At 35.9% G+C, this 20346-nt stretch overlaps 2 protein-coding genes across 4 annotated transcripts in view; one reads left to right on the top strand and one right to left on the bottom strand.

Moving 5' to 3' along the window:
- LOC126967564 (ankyrin repeat domain-containing protein 29-like) overlaps window positions 1–15972 on the top strand; it is a 53749-nt gene extending 37777 nt beyond the window's left edge. The window contains exons 9-12 of the mRNA XM_050812091.1: window positions 2226–2351; window positions 3407–3482; window positions 5933–6040; window positions 14858–15972. Coding sequence (XP_050668048.1) covers window positions 2226–2351; window positions 3407–3482; window positions 5933–5961 — 231 coding nt within the window. The 3' untranslated portion in view covers window positions 5962–6040; window positions 14858–15972. The remainder of the gene's footprint in view (window positions 1–2225; window positions 2352–3406; window positions 3483–5932; window positions 6041–14857) is intronic.
- Window positions 15973–16317: 345 nt separating this feature from the next.
- Window positions 16318–20346, bottom strand: part of LOC126967554 (heterogeneous nuclear ribonucleoprotein 27C) — a 31697-nt gene continuing 27668 nt past the window's right edge. For 2 of the 3 annotated variants that reach the window (XM_050812079.1, XM_050812080.1), the window contains one exon: window positions 16318–17275. In XM_050812079.1, the coding sequence (XP_050668036.1) occupies window positions 17157–17275 (119 nt within the window). In that variant the 3' untranslated portion in view covers window positions 16318–17156. The remainder of the gene's footprint in view (window positions 17276–20346) is intronic. The other variant, XM_050812082.1, reaches the window with a different exon arrangement.

Raw genomic sequence — 20346 nt, 5'->3', positions numbered from 1 at the left:
AAAAAAAATCAAGACGTACCCCAGGCTCGAACATGGGACCTTCTGCACAAAAAGCATATGTGATAACCGCTGTTCCACCGTAGTGAAATATCTATATACATCTAGTAAGTGTTAGGTTATTTTCGTTACGGAATTTCTGAACGCTAGCCGTACTGGTATTTCAAATCTTTACTAATCGCTTGGTGTATATAACAGCGTTGATAAGCATCTGGATGTGTGGCGGTCCTCCACAGTGCGGTTTTCAAGGAGCTTCCTTCCAAAGCTATGGAATGAGCTTCCTTGTGCGGTGTTTTCGGGACGATACGACATGGGTACCTTCAAAAAAGCGCGTACACCTTCCTTAAAGGCCGGCAACGCTCCTGTGATTCCTCTGGTGTTGCAAGAGATTGTGGGCGGCGGTGATCACTTAACAACAGGTGACCCGTACGCTCGTTTGTCCTCCTATTCCATAAAAAAAGCATGATAACCGTTAAGTTTAAGTACCTCATAAGAAAATAACAATTAGAAAATAGTACATGAACTTACAGTTAGAGAGAGGGTAAATATAATTTCATCTATAGTGCGTAGGTCGACCACGAATTGAATATTCATGACCACACGCGCACACATAATTAATTATCGATTTTGTTCAGAGGCTCGAGTTAGTTCTATGCGACTGTAATCCTAATCCTAACTCATATAACTGCGAATGTGATTCTGTTGTTTCTTTGTTTGTTACCCTTTCACACCAAAACTACTCAAACGATGATCATGGAATTTTGTAGATACACGTGTTGTGAGTTCAATTCAGGGGAACATTTATCAAGAATATCAAAGTAATTTCCGATTGACAAAAAATTCAATAATATGATCGTATGGCATATTATACTTATATGCCTGACATTAGGCAATTTCATAGTAACAAGGGAGGGTAGTAGACCATTTCAAACCGCAAAATGCCACCCGAAGTGCAAGCACGCGGTTTAAGATGGACTCTTTTGTCTGCACTGCAGTTGAATCAACTTTGGTACTTACCTACAGAAAATTAACTAACGCCGCGAAATTCAGGCATAGTTAGATCAAAGATGAGTAAATGATCGCAAATGGCATCTAATGGGCGGAGATGAAAAAATCAACAATAGTGTGAATGAAAAAGAAGAAACTATTATTGATAATTTCGTCATGTTCTTGGCAGCACAGGTGAAAAATTTGTCGAAAGAGCAAGCATTATCGGTCGAGACGAAATACAAAGTATGCTAACTAGATGTCGCCTCACTAATTTGCGTTCGATATCATTGCCTAATACTCAGTTTTCGTCATCGCAATTTGTACAACTACTTACTTACCACAGAGTAGTGCGGCTGATACTCATACTGCAAGTAGTTTTTTAGATTTCTATCCCAACAACAATATTATGTCACAATTTGAAACCGAACTATCGTAAATTAATTTGACTGTACTCACTAATATCATTGACAACGTATTTAATATTGCTTAAGTAAGTATATACTAATTATCTCACTTTTTTATTTTAGAGAAAAAACACAAACCTATCCTTTTATCACAAACTTTGTAAATAAAAAGTGTGATTGAGAAATAAAAATACTTACTTTAATACAGTCTTTCAATGGTTCATAAAGTGCCAAGCTTATTAGATACTTATAGATGGTTTGGAGATACGATGGAAGTGACTTAAACTCCGAGAGAATTTCCCTTAGCCAAATAAGTCAGTATTAGTTTAAGCTTCACCTTAGCTTGTGGGGCATCCCTCATAAACATATCTTGACGATAAATGCAGGCACCATCAAGGATAGCAATTCGTCAAAATTCTCCGGTGTCTTCTGACCTTAGCTGATTCATAAGAAAAATAGATCCTCCGGGAATCTCTCTGTCATTTATACATTTTCTCACCCATATTTGCTTCTCCTTCATCAATTATTCTTTAATATCTGTCAGCTCGTCTAAAAATAACGTACGCAAAGATTTTAGAAAACGTTTCCAATTTCCTTCTTTATTTTAAACAAAGTAGAAATGACTAACCGACGAGTGTAAACGATGCGATCTAGTGATTCTGGCGCCAGCTATTCTATCTATATAAATCATCTTTAATGAATATTATTGTATTTAATATATTATATCACTTTAAATATAGGATCGTTGTGTGGTACACATAATTCTGACAGCTATATAACATGGTTACAGGTTCTAAAAAGTACTAAAGCTAATCAATTTATTTCTATTGCTAGACACCAGCATCCGTGAGTGGAAGTATTGCAGATTCGCCTCCAGAAGGATTCAGAACGGCGGCGAGAGGTTCCTTCTCTGCAATACTGGATCTGCTTACTGCAACTACAAACCTAGACCATCACCAGGTAAGATAAACTTGAGGTTATCGAGGAGTTTTAATTCAGCTGGAGGCTGTCGTTATTTTCTGGGTGGTTCAAATGTGCTGATAAATTTCCCGGCACTGCGGTACAACAAGGGGAGCTGGCGGTAAAAGAACCAGGTCACGAGGTTTAGCAAAAAACAAAATGCCTGCAGCATTGTGTATTAAGAAACTCAAAAAATAAGCCATTATGCCACGTGAAGTCTATTTTCCTCGACACCAACAGGTTGTTGCGTGTAAAAGTACCCTGAGTTCAATCATCTTTGAGCATCATTGAGGAATTATGTACCTACGTACGGAAAGCCGTCTTAAGCAAGTCTTGCTACATTACATTTTGGTAGGATATTGAACTAGAGTGCGCTGCTGTGCCAAGATTTTAGTAATCTTTAATTAAACTATTGAAAAATACAGCGCTAGGAAGCGCTTGTAGAGTATAATCTACTCGTGACCAAAACTTCGTAGGTATTATGAAATCCTTGCGGGTGCCGGGCGCTCAAACGCATTTCGTTTAACGGAGTGTAACAACATCGGCGCTCCTACAGATTTTACACAGCAAAAATGGCAGATTTTGTACCTAGAAATGTACAAACTCATTAGAATTCATTATCGATTTCAAAATCATTCACATGAAGAACGAATAACTTTTGACTTACTGTCGTTAAGTTGCCACTCTTAGTATTAGTACGTCTTCAGAGTTGTACATAGTACCTACATATTATAGCGTACATACTATACTAAAATTAAAAACACATTGGTATAACGAGGGGATTCGAACCGCCGCCTCCCAGATAAGAGGCACAGCCTAAATCTGCACCACCGACACTCCACACTAAGTACACGTAGAAATAACAATAATTAGAAACCTATAGAATCAACAAATTCATATTTTGTTGAAATTTTATCCAATCAACAGCACCTTAAGTGTTGAATAGTCTATGCATCAAATAAACATTTATCAGTTCCAATAAAATACCTGCAGATAGCGAACCATAAATGTCTTTACTATCCAAACTTCTATCGAAAAAGTTTTGTACTTTTTAGGAACAGCCAGCTAATGAGTCGACTAGCCCACGCGAGGAGGACAAGACGAGTGGTCAATCACCAGATGTCAACCAAAGTATGTAGTGTAACAAGGTTTTTGTACAGAATATAAATTATATATTGTATACATACAGAGCCTACATTAATAAAATTTCCTTGCTATACTTCTCAGCAATATACAACAACATACAACAGGTCCGGCCACACATGGAGTATTGCTGTCATCTCTGGTCTGGCGCACCCCAGTATCAGCTCGATCCATTTGACTGCGTGCAACGCAGAGCAGCTCGAATTGTCGGGCACCCAGTGCTCTGTGAACGGCTGGATCACTTGGCGTTGCGTAGAGACGTCGCTTCATTGTGTGTCTTCTACCGCATTTATCACGGAGAGTGTTACGAAGAGCTGTTTAACCTGATTCCTGCCGCCGAATTCCACCTTCGCACGACACGCCACAAGTTACCATATCATCCCCACCATCTGGATGTGTGGCGGTCCTCCACAGTGCGGTTTTCAAGGAGCTTTCTTCCTCGTACTACGAAGCTGTGGGATGAGCTTCCTTGTGCGGTGTTTCCGGGACGATACGACATGGGTACCTTCAAGAAAAGCGCGTACACCTTCCTTAAAGGCCGGCAACGCTCTTGTGATTCCTCTGGTGTTGCAAGAGAGTGTGGGCGGCGGTGATCACTTAACACCAGGTGACCCGTACGCTCGTTTGTCCTCCTATTCCATAAAAAACACCTGAATTTATGATAGAATGTAATTTTTACTGGGTAAATAGGTATATTATTTAAAATATTTCAAGAGCCAACTTCAAAAATATTGTAGAGCAGAATTAATTTTTGTTTGACGTTGATACTATTTCTGTATAATTGCTAAATAGTGTATTTTGCTTGACCTCAGGCTATTATCGTCAAAAAAAATAATAATAGTTCAATGGACGATCAGTAAATTTAAAGCGTGAAAGAAGATTTCTATCACAACCGTACATGGAATAACGACGTAAAGCTGTAGTCTGTCAAAATGAACTGTGCTTGAATGAGTGTATACGTAGTTCACACTCAAAGTTTTGCGTAACTTTAAAAAGCAACATGTTATAACCAAAATATTATGTTTATTGCTTTTCAAAATACTCTCCTTTAACATTTCCACCTTAAACATTTTTTCATGTGATTGAACCATTTTTTAAAACAGGAGGACAACAGATCTGAAGGCACGTTTTCAAGGTGCTGATTGAACGCTATCACTGCCATTCGGATTTGGTAAAAGTGAAACTCTCTCATCAAATCTTTGATTTTGGAAAAAATACAGAAATCACAGGGTGCTAGATCGGGACTATGTGCAGGATGGGTGACGAGTTGTACTATTTCGGAAGCTAAAAATGACTTAGTTTTGTTGGCCGTGTGTGATGAAGCGTTGTCATGATGTTGGAGAACGCGGATTTTTGGTCATTTTTCGCGAACTTTTTCTAACACCATTAAAGGCATTAACACTCTTTTGATCTTCAAGTGGATTGTGCAGATGGGACCCGTAGCTGAGAAAAAAATGCGATCATTTTTTACCAACGTTTCTCGCCTGCCTCACTTTTGTTGGCCTGTTCTCATTTTCACACACCCATTCACAACAGCTGTTTTTTTCGGGTTCAAAACAATAAATCCACGGTTTGTCTCCTATAACAATGTCATAAACAGCATTAGAATGTCCGTGGTCGTACTTCATTAGCATATGTGAGCACCATTCTACGCGAGCCTGCTTCTGCTCCGTTGTCAGTTCATGAGGGATCCAACGACAGCAAAGATTTTTGATAGTTGATAAGGAGTTCCATTGATCATCATATTCGACTACGACAATTACTTGACTATTACTACGTTACGGTTGATGACTTAAATATCCTAATAGCATAAAAAAGATTCGGTAGCGTTAATTTGCTCCTAAGAATTGACGAGTTCCATTACTTTGTCATGGATTCCATAATCAGAACCTAACCAAACTACCTTTGAATTTTTCCTATCCAATAAAAAAAGAATCGTCAAAATCGGTTGGCGCGATATTGAGCTATTCGTAAATATGTCATCCACATACGTATAGCAAATTTAAGTCTTTTATGGTTTTCTCGTGGACGCCATTGTCAGATCTGGACTAAATTACAATGGGACCACACGGGAAGCACCAGCTTCCAAACAAAAAAAGAATTATCAAAATCGGTTTACCCAGTCGAAAGTTTTGAGGTAACAAACATAAAAAAACATACCGACGAATTGAGAACCTCCTCCTTTTTATGGAGTCGGCGTTAAAGTTAAAAAGGCAACCTATCGGTAATACATTGCATACTCCCTCAACGTACATTTAGAATTAGTTTTATTAAAAAAAAATACACACCTATCTGCAGAATCGAGCAGTGGGATCTTGTACTATAGACGTCACACTACTCGTGCTTAGCTTACCGTGAAATCTCACTTTTATTAGTGCCAAAAAAATATAATTGCTGCGTACATACCTACTTAATAAGGTATATTTATTATTATCCAGGAGATGACGGCGATACAGCTGAAAGATGATGGTCCGCATCAACCTTATTGGATCGCTTGGCACAACGCGGCTTCGCTGCCGACACACGATTAGCATTACCACCAACAGGTATCGTCAAAATATCCATTTATATACAAACACAGCATTTTCATCATCATTTATTTATTTATTAAAATACAATGTAACATTACAGATTAAATCTAAAGCGTTACAGAGATACTATCTATACAAAAGACAGAAAACTATCAATATTATAAACTAAAGTAACCGTCATGAGAAGCTATAAATTTTGTAAACAAGTGTTCAGGAGTTCACAACATTTGGACCAACAAAAAAAATTAATTTGTTTAAGATTTAATAAATTATTAAGTAACAAATATTAATTAACATACATTATTTAAGAATAATTATTCGTCAGATTCCATTTCCATTTCTGTGTCAGAATCAGTGACATGTATCACGAAGCTGTCTACAGTTTTATCAATCAACTCATCGATTTTGGAATAAAAATTATCTTCTTCCTTGATAACATGCTCCACACAACGCTTCCAATTTTCCGAAGTAATCTGCTGCAGTCCCTCTTGTAATAATTGTTTTACCTCGTCAAATTTAAAATTTGTATTTTTGCGAGCAACATATCCTTTTACGTTGGCCCAAATTAGCTCAATTGGATTAAGCTCACAATGATATAGCGGGAGTCTCAATACTTCCACCTTATATTTTTTTGCGAGCTCGTCCACTACATATGTTTTAAAATTGTCTTTAACATTTTTTACTTTTAGCAGTAATTCAGTCTTAATTTCATTGTCGTCGTAAGAAATATTCTTACTTACAAGCCAATTTTGTATATCATTTTTTCCAGGCAGTAGTAGGAATTCTTTCAAGACGCCTTGAGTGGTATGGTGCATTGTCCATTACCACTACGGCATTTTCTCCTCCCTCTTCTGATTTATATACTAGTCAAAACAAAATAAGGGCCACCACGTTTTTACAGTATTCTCATGAATTCTTGAGGTTTAAAGGTTGATCAATGTTTCAGTTGGATAAATTGATTGATTTTTATTGTAGACAGCATAAAATAATGATGCATTCCATTAAAAAAAGAAATTTGCTCCATTTTTTCTAAAAATTGACATTTTTGCAAAAATAATTAGTGAGGAAAAAAATTCTGAAAAAAAATAACACAAAATGTTTCTTGATTTATGACTTTCCTCAATATCTAGTATGCGATTACTAATGCACTCTTGAAGCCTAGAAGGTACATTCTCCACCAGGTGAACCACTGTTTCTAGAGGAAGTTCCCAGCTTGATTTCAGAACGTTTATTAGATGTCTTTCATTGTGCACGGGTTGGTTTGTGCTTCTAACACTGCATTTCAGTAAATCCCACACGTGTTTAATGGGATTTAGATCCGGACTGTTTGCAGGCCAGGCCAACAGGTGTTGGTATACAGGTGTATACCAGCCTCCTCTAGGGCTTCTCTGGTGGCCCTAGCTGTATGAGCGCGAGCATTATCGTGCATCAGATGGAATCTTGCGCCGATTCTATGTGCATATGAGACCACATGGGGTCTTATGACCTCCTCGATGTAACCTTGAGCTGTTATTGTGCCTTCGTTTAGAATTACCAGCTCGGTTCTGCCTGACATAGTCACTTTCATGGATGCAAGCATCCGAAAATCGCTCACCTTCACGCCTCCAGACCCTAATGCGACGGTCATCACTAAAAAATTTAACTTTGCACTCATCCGTAAACAATACAGTCCTCCAATCATTCATATTCCACGCCAGATGCTGCCTTGCGAATGATAATCGGTTTGCACGATGAGCACTTGTTAACTACACGTCTCCTGGAGAACTGCTGGTCTTCGTGTAAACGATTTCTAATAGTTTGATCACTAACACGTGTACCGGTCGCCTGCTGCAAACGGTTTTGTACGAACGGGCTGTTATACAGCGTTCTCTACGCGCAGTCAAGCGCACGTAGCGGTCCTCCTGTGCTGTAGTTGCTCGAACTCTGCCAGATTCCCGTCTCCTGGTTAGTCTCCCAGTCTTTTGAAAACGATTCCAAGCATTCTGGATCGCTCGCCGGGAAAAACCCAGCTGCAACGCCACAGAACGCTGCGAATGGCCTTCTTGAAGCAATGTTACGGCCCTAGTTACGGGTGGCAAGTCCATATGACTTCGAATTCTCGGCATAACTTTTTTAAAATGTTAATTCAGCCACTAGTCAAACGAAACTTACAGTGTTCCTGAGAGAATCGTCAATTTGACTGAGTTGAAATCCGTCTTAAAATCGGGTACAATCAAGTGGTTGCAATAAATTATCTAAAACTTCCCACTTTAAACAATTATGCGGGTGGAATGCTCAAAAAAAGTGTGTAAACAAATAAGGTAACACCACAATAAAGTATCAGCTACTTATTCTGAAGTAATTATCATAAAAAATAAATTATCGCTAGCAAGGCCAAAAAAATCAAGTGGCCCTTATTTTGTTTTGACTAGTATATTATTTTAATATATTATACACAGATGCTATGCCAATTCCCAAAATCGATGCTGTTTTTTTATTTATTTCGGTTTTGTAGGGATATTCATTCCATGGCTAATTTTCTTTCATGTACTTAAAAACGTTGATCACCATATTTTTCTCATTAGCCGTAAAGCTCGTCACCTGTGAAAATCACCTGTAGTCACTTGTCACACGAAGCTCAAGCTATATCTCCAGGTATACCAATTAACCTAACCAATTACTTCACAATTTAAAACCTACTTCTAATATTAACCTTAAGTTTCCAAAGATTAGCGCGTTTGAACACACAACTCTTTCTTTTTACTTATTATATATTTTAGATAAATTGTATTACGCACCTTTTGACGTTATTTTGGCGAATTTATTTCCTTAGATGTACTGGCTACTGGCTCCATTATACGTAATAACAAATAAAATTAACGCAACAATTAAAGTAACAACAATAAAAAAGTGATAACGTAACAATAACAACCAGATCCGCGATATATGCAAAGCAATGAAACAAACTCGTACGCATTCGAAACTCGAATGACGCGTTTATTTCAAAATGGCGTCCCGATAGTTTACAATCCCTGCGACGGACGCGTTCCGGTACCAGGAAACACAAACGATAGCGCTTTGCGTCGTTAAAATATGATCCGACTAAATTAAATAGGTTGTTACTTTCATATAACCCGTCTATATTTCATATCGATTGAATATGGTCAATTTATTATTATCTCGCAGTATAAAATGTTTACTTAGTAAAAGATGTTTGTTTCCATAATTTATAGCTTCTCGTGACGGGTACTTTAGTTATCTTATTTTATAGAGCTTACAGGCATCATACTCTCAAACCTTTTACACTCTTCGGCCAAACATCCCATCGAGCTGGCAAATAGATACACTGTGGTGTTACCTCGAGTACAGAGTTCAGAAGAAAGATGGCTCGTATTACAGGCGTGTGCTTTTGCGCTTGAGTGCGCAGCCGCCTGCTGCTGTAATAGTGCGAGTTGCCGCGCGCGTACGTACGAGGTCGGTATAAAGAAACGGAGAAAAGGTTGTAATAAGTATGTGCAGTCCACTTTGCCACAAATTATTTTGAGAAGAAACTTAAGAGTGTTGGGTACATAAATGGATAGTATCCATATTGCCTCTTATTCAAATCTAAGGAACTGTTTTTGGACTTGTTCGATCATTAAAGTATATTTGCTCTCATATGGGTTCCAAACAACTGAATTGCACTCAAGAATACTACGGACCAGCGCCATATAAAGGGTACGAAGTGCTTGGTTCATAAAATGAGATGCCTTACGTAGAACAAATCCAAGCCGTCGGTAAGCAGCCTCCACAAGTCTCCACATGTGAGTGAAACGTGAGTTTAGGATCGAATACAACCCCGAGATCGCGTACTTCCTGTACTCGTACCACCGTCACATCACCAATTAAATAACACGGGTCAACATGAAATTTGACTTTGATTGCAAAGCATAAAATTTCGGTAGTTTAGGTCGTAATTAGACGGAAAAAAATATATGGCATGAAAAACTTTGCTTTTGTGCTTAGAAGACTGATTGAACGAAATTTTTAAAAATCTCGGATTTTAATTTTTGATTGAAAATAAAACTATTGAAATAAAAATGTTTATTATTTTTATTAAGTTTTACTATCAAATTAGCTTACAGAAAAGTGGAAAATAACTTAAAAGTGCACACTTTTACTTTTTCTTTTATGTTCATAGCTACTTTCTCTCAATAAACCCCAAATATAGTCGCCCATCATATTTTCATTGTATTGGCCTTGATAGCGTTGTTCAAAATTCATGATGTCCTGATGGAAACGTTCTCCTTGTTCTTCGGAATAGGCTCCCATATTGTTTTTAAATTTATCCAAATGAGCATGCAGCATATGTACTTTTAATGACATCCTGCAGCCCATGGCCTTAAAATTTGTAAGCATATTTTCAACCAACTTTTCGTAGTTTTCAGCTTTAATATTCCCTAAAAATCCAGAAACTACTGCTTTAAAACTGTTCCAACTTGCTTTTTGAGTACGATTCAGCAACGTTGGAAATTTTCCATCGGCGAAAATCTGTCTTATTTGCGGACCAACAAAAACCCCAGCTTTAACCTTTGCTTCCGGTAACTTCGGAAAATTTTTTTTTAAGTATCCAAAAGCTTCTGAAGTTTCATCCAGTTTTTTAACAAATTGTTTCATCAACTCTAACTTAATGTGCAAAGGCGGCATTAACACTTTTTCCGCTTCAACAATCGGCTCAAATTTGACGTTCTGTTTTCCGACACACAATTCTGTTCTTACAGGCCATGACCGTTGAATATAGTGTTTAGAATCCGCTCTGCTATCCCACAAGCACAAATAACACGGATACTTTGTACATCCACCCTGTAGCCCCATTAAAAATCCCACCATTTTAAAATCTCCAATCAGCTCCCAGTTATACTCACGATACTTTACAGATTCAAGCAAAATTTTGACACTTTCATAATTTTCGTTAAGATGTACTGAGTGAGCAATTGGAAGAGACGGAAATTTATTTCCGTTGTGTAATAGAACTGCTTTTAAACTTTTTATAGAGCTGTCAATGAATAAACGCCATTCGCTAGGGACGCAGGGTATGCCAATTGCTTCAAACATACCTTTAATGTCATTATAAAAACAAAGTCCATCTTCCTTCGTGAAAAACGTTGTAAACATTTCATGCCTAGTCCGCTGATCCGTGATCTTAACATCATCAAGCAAATTCCACTGTTTAAACCGAGAGCCTAGAAGCTCTGCTTTATTTTTTGGCAAATTTAAATCTCTAATTAGATCGTTAAAATCTTCTGAAGTAATGAGATAGTGTTTTGGTTGTTCAGGTGTAGGCAAAAACTCCTTATCGGAATTACTTTTATAAGAACTAAAAGATGAGCCACTTTTCTGCGATAATTTTTTTGGTGGCTCAGGTACTGGTCGTGTCAGGTCGTGAGCAATTGGAGCAGAAGAAGATTCGATGTCAGGATATTCAATAGGTTTTGCATTTTTACCTCTACGTCTTTTACTCGGATTCACCATACAAAAGTAGCAGTCAGTAATATGGTCTTTGGTTCTCGCCAAATCCTTGGTATTACAAATTTCATAGACCTTTTCTCACCTCGATACCAACCTAAAAATATAAAAATTAATATGTCTATTATTTTGGATTCATCGCTTAATTAAATAAAAATTGCTTACCTTCCAAACACCTTTTACAATAACTACAAGCAACATGTGGAGCCCATGGCTTATCTTGATTCCGTACAGGACAGTCAAAATATACTTCATAGGCTTCACAGAGAACGTGAGATGTCTTTAGTTCATATTTCACGTCTCGAACTTTAATAAATTGACCACATATAAAACAAAATGCATCAGCATCGTATTTGCACTTTCGTGACGACATTTTAAGTTATTCTGGGCTTGTAAATAACACCTGATGGTTGTTTATCACTCGGGTGCCATCTAGCGGCACAGTGTTAACGTTAATAACCCGCTCTCACCGCGCGGTCTTTTTAAAAATATTAAAATCGATTAAAATTTATGAAAAAATTGAAAAATGAGTATTATTATTATTATAACTATCACAAAAGCAAACTTTATACCGAAAAAAGGTATTTTCTTTTCGTTTTTGTGCATAACTAACTGGAAAATAATAGTATAAACTTTAGGACAAAGAACGAAAATTTTTTTGTAGAGTCGTGTAATTGAACTCTTGCACGACAGAGGAGCGTGACAATGACATGAATTCACATTTCAACAGGCTAAATTCAAATTCAAACAATAACACCTCAGAATTCAGTATAACCTCTGGGAGATCATTTATGAGTAGAACAAAAAGTAAAGGTCCCAAATTCGACCCCTATCTAATAAGGATTAATTAGATTCTGGAAGTCTAATTAGATGACGTCCACTTGGTTGCCTTGAATATGAAAAGTATAATATAATAATCATGAATAGCATTTATCATAATTTAAATTTTCTCCATCAAGTGAAGACACCAACGAGTACCAACTTCACGTCTACAATGTTATATCTGCACTTATCCAAATAGAAGTTGTGTAGGTACTTGTCTTAATATTAGTAATAGGAAATGTGACGTCAAATGTCACAGCTTTGTATTCAATTGATTAAGCTTGAAAACTTTCCGATACAAGAGTATTTAATGCTTAAGAAAGCGGATTTTCAATTTGCCCGGTCATTGATCCAAATGGCATATATTGAAATCTTTACCAGAGTAAATCTGGAAGCGAAAAAGACAATTTGAAGGTCTTAATCATGTGTAACACCGGTGGGCAAATGTGTCCTCCTCTCGTAGTCTTTCCTTTCATTTCATTACATTAAGTGACTTCAATACGTGACTGGAGAAAAAAGCGGATTCTACTGCTGATTGATGGGCATAAATCATATATTTAATATTATGTTATTAGTGAAATAAAGCTCTATGTGTGATTAACTCGGCATCATACTGTACCTACGCTCTTCCTCCGAATACTACACACCTGCCCACGTCAGTGTTTTTGCCCCGTTGAAAAGCCTAGATTTTCTGCTGCCATTTCAAGCAGAAAGTGGCGTGAGTTTAACGAAGAAAAGGAAAATGTATAGATTAAAAAAAAAGCTGTAAAGAGTCGACAGAAAGTAAAAGAAATTGGAAATGCAACAAGCTAAGAAAAAGAAGTTGAAATCTCGCACTACAGAGAAATGTGCAGTTATGAAAGAAAACTGTGCTCAGTGCGCAGATAAGTTGAATTACTGAGAAATATTGGTTTCGCATTGATACTCTTATACTTATTTTTAATACCAATGATTATGTTAAACATCACCACAAACCCTAATTATTAAGCTTAATACATGGGTAACTTGAATTTTAATATTAGGTACTGAAAATTTCAGTAATAGGTGATTTATATGATTAATAATTATATTATTCAAACAAAACACGTTTTTTTCTGAACATGAACTTTATGGCCGTAAGCTGACTAGCTATTCTGCCTAATGAGAATGTTCTTTAATTTTAAGCTAAACCAAAATAATTTTAAATAATCTATTATTTTAATAAACTATGAACCTAACTGTTACGTTCACATAAATGTAAATATGACGTTGAATAAACATTATCTATACTATAATAATATTATAAAGCTGCAGTGTTTGTTTGAACGCGCTAATCTCTGGTACTACTGGTCCGATTTGAATGATTCCTTCAGTGTTGGGTAGTCCATTTATCGAGGAAAGCTATAAGGCTATGTTTTTTTTTCAAAATTAGGGATCCGTAATAATATTGCTATTTTGTAACAACAACAAGGTGTAAAATCGAAAACCTATTTTTGCGTGCGCTGCAAAAACTATTGACAATAGAACAAAACGATGTACAGGCTATAATATAGGCAATATTTTATCTCGGTATTTCCACGGAAACGAGAAAAACGCGGGTGAAACCGCGGGGCACAGCTAGTTATTAATAATAGACTAAGCAGCTTTCGCTGATGCGTCTATATCATTTTCCATATCTATTCAAATGTTTGTCCAGTCTATTCTTAAACTGATCAACAGATATTGAGTCAACCATGTGGTGGATAAGGATGTCCTTAGGCAATCTATACCATATAAGTAAGAACAACTCTGTTGGCCAGGAAGTGTTTTATTGAATTTGATGATGCTAATTGGTATTCAGTTTCATATCATGTCCCCTTAGTCTAGGATTGCTCTTTCTTGTAAACATGCTCTCAAAATTTGGGACAATAATTATTTAGTATTTTGTATGTTTCAATTAGATCGCCTCTTCCTCGCCTGCTTTTGAGAGTGCTATCTATTTTATTTTACAGTCTGCTGTTCCGCTAATCGGTCGCAAACGGGCGAAATGATCCTTTATCTCTCTCTGGGGTAGCTCCCCCATGTCGTAATCATCGTCGGCTGAGGATGCTGTGATACATCTTCTGATCTACATTCATCGGTCCCTGTCCATTATCATGTCTCTGACATGGGGGCAGTACCAAGTCGAGGGTGGGCCTTTCGATCGCTCCATATGGTAGGGGACCGTTGGCGGACTCGTTTACTTTTAATTTCCAACTACGACCAGCTTCTCAAGGCTCTCATTCATCTCCCCTCATAGAGTATATATCTAATATTAAATAAATTGTTTCTGGTTGTTTGGCAGTCGTTCAGTTTTAATCTTAACTATCGACGAGGAAAGCATTACAAAGCAAATTATTCAATTCGATTGGTATCATGTAGGTTCGTTATGGACCCGTAGAAAATCAGCACCTTTTTCTTAATGGAACATGTATGTGACCTGTCAATTGTAACCTAACCATAGTAGGTAGACTGAATAGTTTCAGCTGTCATTATATTAAAATCTGTCACGTTGTTCTCTGTTCCCAGGTTGTGCACGCTACAGGGAGCTGTGCTACCGGGCTGCGCAAGCGCACCTCCCTTGCGATATAACACCGCAGACCTGCGAATGCCAGAACTGTATTGCAAAACGTGTGCCCTGAGTAATTATCAAGAAGTTATTAAATTATTGGTGCAATCAGTTATTTGTTTATCAGTTTTTAAAACCATTAGTGCGATTTACTCTCGGAAGTGATATTATATTGAGATTGACAAATACCGGTCTCCTACTCGACGTTTATAGTATTGGATAGATAATATTGTCTATTACTTGAAACAGCAGCTATTGTAAGTGTATTTATTATTTAGCTGAATGATTTATGACTGAGATGCGTAGGTACTACATAAATAAGTGGTTTTAGCACCCTACAAATACCTACCCCTTCTTCTTTCTATCCAATGTGTGCCTTTAGAATGATGAGATTTATGTAATAGTTGTTGCACATCAATTGGCAATGTGAACCTGTTTTTATAAAATACCAATAGAATCAATACTGTGTGTGTATGACCTTAAAATATAAAAAATAACGTGGATCAGTATACAATTTTAAAACAATTTTATTAAGACCACATTCTACATAATAATTTTTTGTAAAAAAACTAATTTACGAAATAAGAAATGTTAAATCTAGGCCACGTTGTAGTTAACTTAGAAGGTAATTTTAAAATAGGTAGATGTACATTTAAAAATATTAATATCATAACCTTAATACAATGGCGCTTTAACAACCGCTTAATTTTAAGGCCTAATAGTAAATTAAATTAGATTAAGTATGATTTTACAAACATTCTCTAGCGTTTCTTGACATATTATAATGATTAAAATTATGTACAATCTATGTTATCTAGAGCTATGTATTTATATTAAAAATAAATAAACACAGCACTTGTAGTTATTGTACTTACCCAAAAGTTTATTATATTCTTTGTACATAAATATTCGCGATTGATTCTATTTATAAATGCTAATGTATCCCAAAAATAAATGTATAGGTATATCTAATTATTGTAAATCCTACGTAATGTGTAATAATGTTCACGCGATCACAAGCTGCAAGATTATTCGTTAATGAACGATTGTGAATATAAAATAAAACTTAAAATAATCAGTATTTTTATTTGAAGAACAATTATTATTATACAGTCAAGGAAACAAATAGCTGGATGGAGTCATATAATACGAGCGACGCGACGTCACGAGACATTGGAAAAATAGTACACTATTTTACATCTACCCTCGGTTCAATACATGAATAATTTACAGTAAAATGTTTAGTTCAGTGGAGTCGCTCGTTTAGTGCATTTGTTTTACATCACATGGTTTGATTATTAACTATTAATGTTAACTATTTTATTTATACATCTGTGACATTATTAAATGCGATAATTAGTTTTAAGACAATTTAGTAAAAAAATAAACTACTTGGGCAGACCCAAAAAGAGTGTTTAACTTCTAAACAAAACTAAATCTCAAAAAAATTAAATGCATAATGCATTTTAATTAGTCATAAATTTCTATAGATAAGTCGATTTAATTGGACATGATTTTATTAAGACTGCGTGTGAGCTTAAATCTAGTGTGATAACCATCGTATCATATACTTTCTAATTTAGAATGGATAAACCTTACGTACTATGTAGAAATGCATAATACCTAAAACCACAAAAATATATGGATACATCGACGATACATGGATTAAGGTTTTCAGGTCTCAAGGTAAGGGAGCGCGTTAACATTTATCTACTTGTTAATTTCTTTCTGAAAAATGTTATAAAAAATGATCACAATACTAAGAATTACAAAGATCAAAATAAAAATCTTTATGTAACTACCTAGCCATAGTAAAAATTCGGAATCTTGCCTACTTAATAGCTTTTATATTATCGTTACAGTAGACTCAAAACCGTAAAAAATGAAAACTCAATGATTGTAGAAAAAATGAAACTATTTTACAAGAGTTTGTACATCAAAGAAACGATACAAGCATGTTTTTAAAAGATAAATATGTACTATAAAAACTTTAATTCAGTTTTGTTTAAAAAGGAAATACAAGTGCAACTATCGCTTCTCAGATAAGTCAAACTATTATTTTTACGAAGTCGTCGCACTTCGGCTCTTGCAACAGATGGCGCTGCTGGCTTTTCTCAAAGTTAAGACATAAAGATAAAACAACCATAAACAACGTGGTTAAGTTAATTGCAAAGTATTGTAATTAAAATATGAAACCGTGAGTAGCGAAACTAAGGTTCCTGATACCGGGCAGGTAACAGAAAATAAAATGTTCACTCGTTAACGCCTATAGGGGTGGTATGACGATGCAGAAGCTGTGCCCGAGGAAGCGTGGTAGCTGCGCTTTGAACTCTTCTGGTATCCATCTCCGGAGGCGCCAGTGTACTCATAGTCATCACCTAGATATACATAAACCTACGTTAGGATGGAAATAACATAAAATATTTGCAAAGCAATATTTCCAAAGCGTATATATTCTAGCTCAGGGGTGCTCCCAACGGTCGATCGCGAGTGTTTTTTGAGTCGATCTCGAGAAAAAAATCCGGTATATTAAACTAAAATCGGTAATTACGTCTTATGAAAAGTATGCTCAGGACATGCAGCGTCACGCTTCAACATCCAAAGCCACTGTTTAGTTAAGCTTAGAACTTTAGAACGCGATGGTTTTGTAAGAACCAATAAACTCGCAATTTTGAATAATAACTATGAGTTTTTTCATTGACATTTAAGAGCAGACCTACACTTACCTTGACTAAGAAAATGCATATTTTGCGCAAAACTAATATCTATGTCATCGTGACACTCTACCTAGACGACAATCCTTCATCACACATACATGAATCCTCTCAGAGCCGATCGATCGTAGTCTAGCAATTTTGAGGTAGATCGCCAGCAGTTCAAGCTTGAGCACCCCTGTTCTAGCTGTACAATACTCAACCATTAGGTTCTGACATTAATTATAAAGCAGTATACTCACCGCACCACGGCCCTTTGCTGAACGCCAGAGGCTGCTACGTTATAATATTTGTGTGTTCATAATCATAATAATGCAAGATCCACGCTTTGCAACGGGGACAGAGCCGTATCAAATAATTACTTCTGCGTGACATCAGGTTTAGATGCGGTTCTATATATATATATTTTAAGATTATTTAGAACTTGTTCAATAAACCGGTTAACTATTTTTAGTAGTATTTACCCAATATTTCTTTATGAAAATAAGGGACGAGACGTGCAGGAAGTTCAGCTGATGGTAATTGATGCGCGCCCTGCCCATTTCAATGCAGTCCCGCTCAGGATTATTGAAAAACCCCAAAAATTCTGAGCGGCATTACAACTACGCTCGTCGCCTTGAGACAAGATGTTTAGTCTCATTTGCGCAGTAATTTCACTAGCTACGGCATCCTTCAGCCCGAAACAGTAATGCTGTATGAATTTATCATTAAGGGTTATATGTAATACAACTCCTATAACGCTTATAGTCTCAGCGAAAAAAAAGATACAAACCATTTTAGATAGGTTCTATGCGTCGTCTGATGTCATTTTGAAGTCACTGATGGCGGCCTGTCCCCATCTTATCGTGCGGGTATTTATATGATAATTTAATGTTAGAAAGTTGCAACTGCGTTTTAGTCAAATGAATACAAACTAATGAATGCGAAACAAATAATGAGTAGGATAAGAGCTTACTTCTCTATATCACTTCAAGTGTGTCATGTGTAAAAAATCCTACAAAATGATTCTACATAATTATTATAAAGTAATTAAACCTGAGGCGGACGCGGATAAGTCCGATACGTTACAAAACGAAGGCTGCGGCGAAACCATGCCACCGCAGTACATCATAGGGACCTGCATTTTAATACATTTCAGGAATTACTTGAATTCTCACGAAACTGTTTAATTTTTTTATTTACGGAATGTTTGTATATCGGCACTTTGATGAATGGAAACCTATTATCAAGATTGCTATATCGTCACATAATATGAGATTTATTTTAACCTGTGACGGAGTTCCGATAGCTTCACCCATTTGTGGCACAAACTTCGGACTTCCCGCGTTGCTGCCTACACCATCACCCTCTGCTAAAGTACATCAGTTTTAAAAAATAATTGTCACTTTATTTTGTCAGTGGCGTGCATTATATACAATCCAAATTGAATTTAAGAATTAAGAAGCGTTTTTAGTGATTTTAACTAGAGAATTGAATAAAGTACTGAAAACCTAGGAAAGTGAAAAAATGTAAAGTAACATATTAACGAAAAATATTTATTATTTCCTCTCAGTTAAATTCAGAAAGATTTTAATGCTTGGCGATTTTTAGACATTTTAAATATAAAAATCTTTCTCCACTCGTCATTATGAGAATAACAAAAATAGATCTATGCATTATGAAACCATAGTGTGAGCGCTTTCTAAAAATAGAAACCATGAAATTCACTTGACATTTCAAACCCATAACATTTTTGATCATCATGAAATACCGGTATTTGATAGAAAATATATGATGTACCTAACATATCTGCAAACTTATTTTATTTATCACGCACGCCACTGCAACAACTATAATATGATACTAAATTACTGATGATACTAAGTCTAGAAGAAAAAAAAACTGCGATACTTTAGATAATATTGCACTTTACCTATTGATCCATGTTTGTGTATCGAGATCAATTTAATTAAAGGAAACTACTGAGACGCTTTGAATTGTGTACCTAATGTAATGTATTAGTAAGACTATTATATAATTTAGATTAATTTATAAAAACAAAAATTATGATAAGTTAATGTAGGGATGGGTTGGCAAGTTGCAACCATTAAAAATGCCAGTTGTATTTTGAAACTTTTGATTTCTTTTAATTAATTATCTACGTTTCTATAATGTCCTTAAGAGTAGATATATAATTCATCATAAGATATCTCAAATATTTGCAGTGGTAATATTAATGTTTTTAATTAATCAACCAGTAGTTATACGTAAACCATTAAGATAAGAAGCTTAATAATAAAAAAACTACGACAAAAACCATTGTTTTATTACATTATACACTACATACTTATATTTTACCAGTTAATCTAACTCTATACCCAAAATACCTAATATGAATAATGCATAATTTCTACTTCAAAAAACCTTATGTAATATTCTGCGTTAGCACTTTCATTCATTACATCGAATACTTAAATCTCGTACTAGCTTTAACGTATCAATATTTTAGTGCTCCGGTTATATTTATTATTAAAACCGTAATTAACTAATTATCATTATGTTATTGTATAGAAAAACAACAAGGACGAACGCGTTAGTCTATCATAATTTTCATTTTTATATAAAGGTGAACGTGCGCGTGCCGCACGCTCGCACTAACAGTACAGCGAGTATAGCTATAGTAGGTCGATACACGTTACAAGATCATAACAAATCTAGATAATAGTCTTACAGCCGTTATGCTTAGTAGGTGGCTC

This window comes from Leptidea sinapis, chromosome 13 (genome assembly GCF_905404315.1).
Source record: "Leptidea sinapis chromosome 13, ilLepSina1.1, whole genome shotgun sequence".
Taxonomy (NCBI): Eukaryota; Metazoa; Arthropoda; class Insecta; order Lepidoptera; family Pieridae; genus Leptidea; species Leptidea sinapis.
This window is presented reverse-complemented; position numbering and strand designations above follow the sequence as displayed.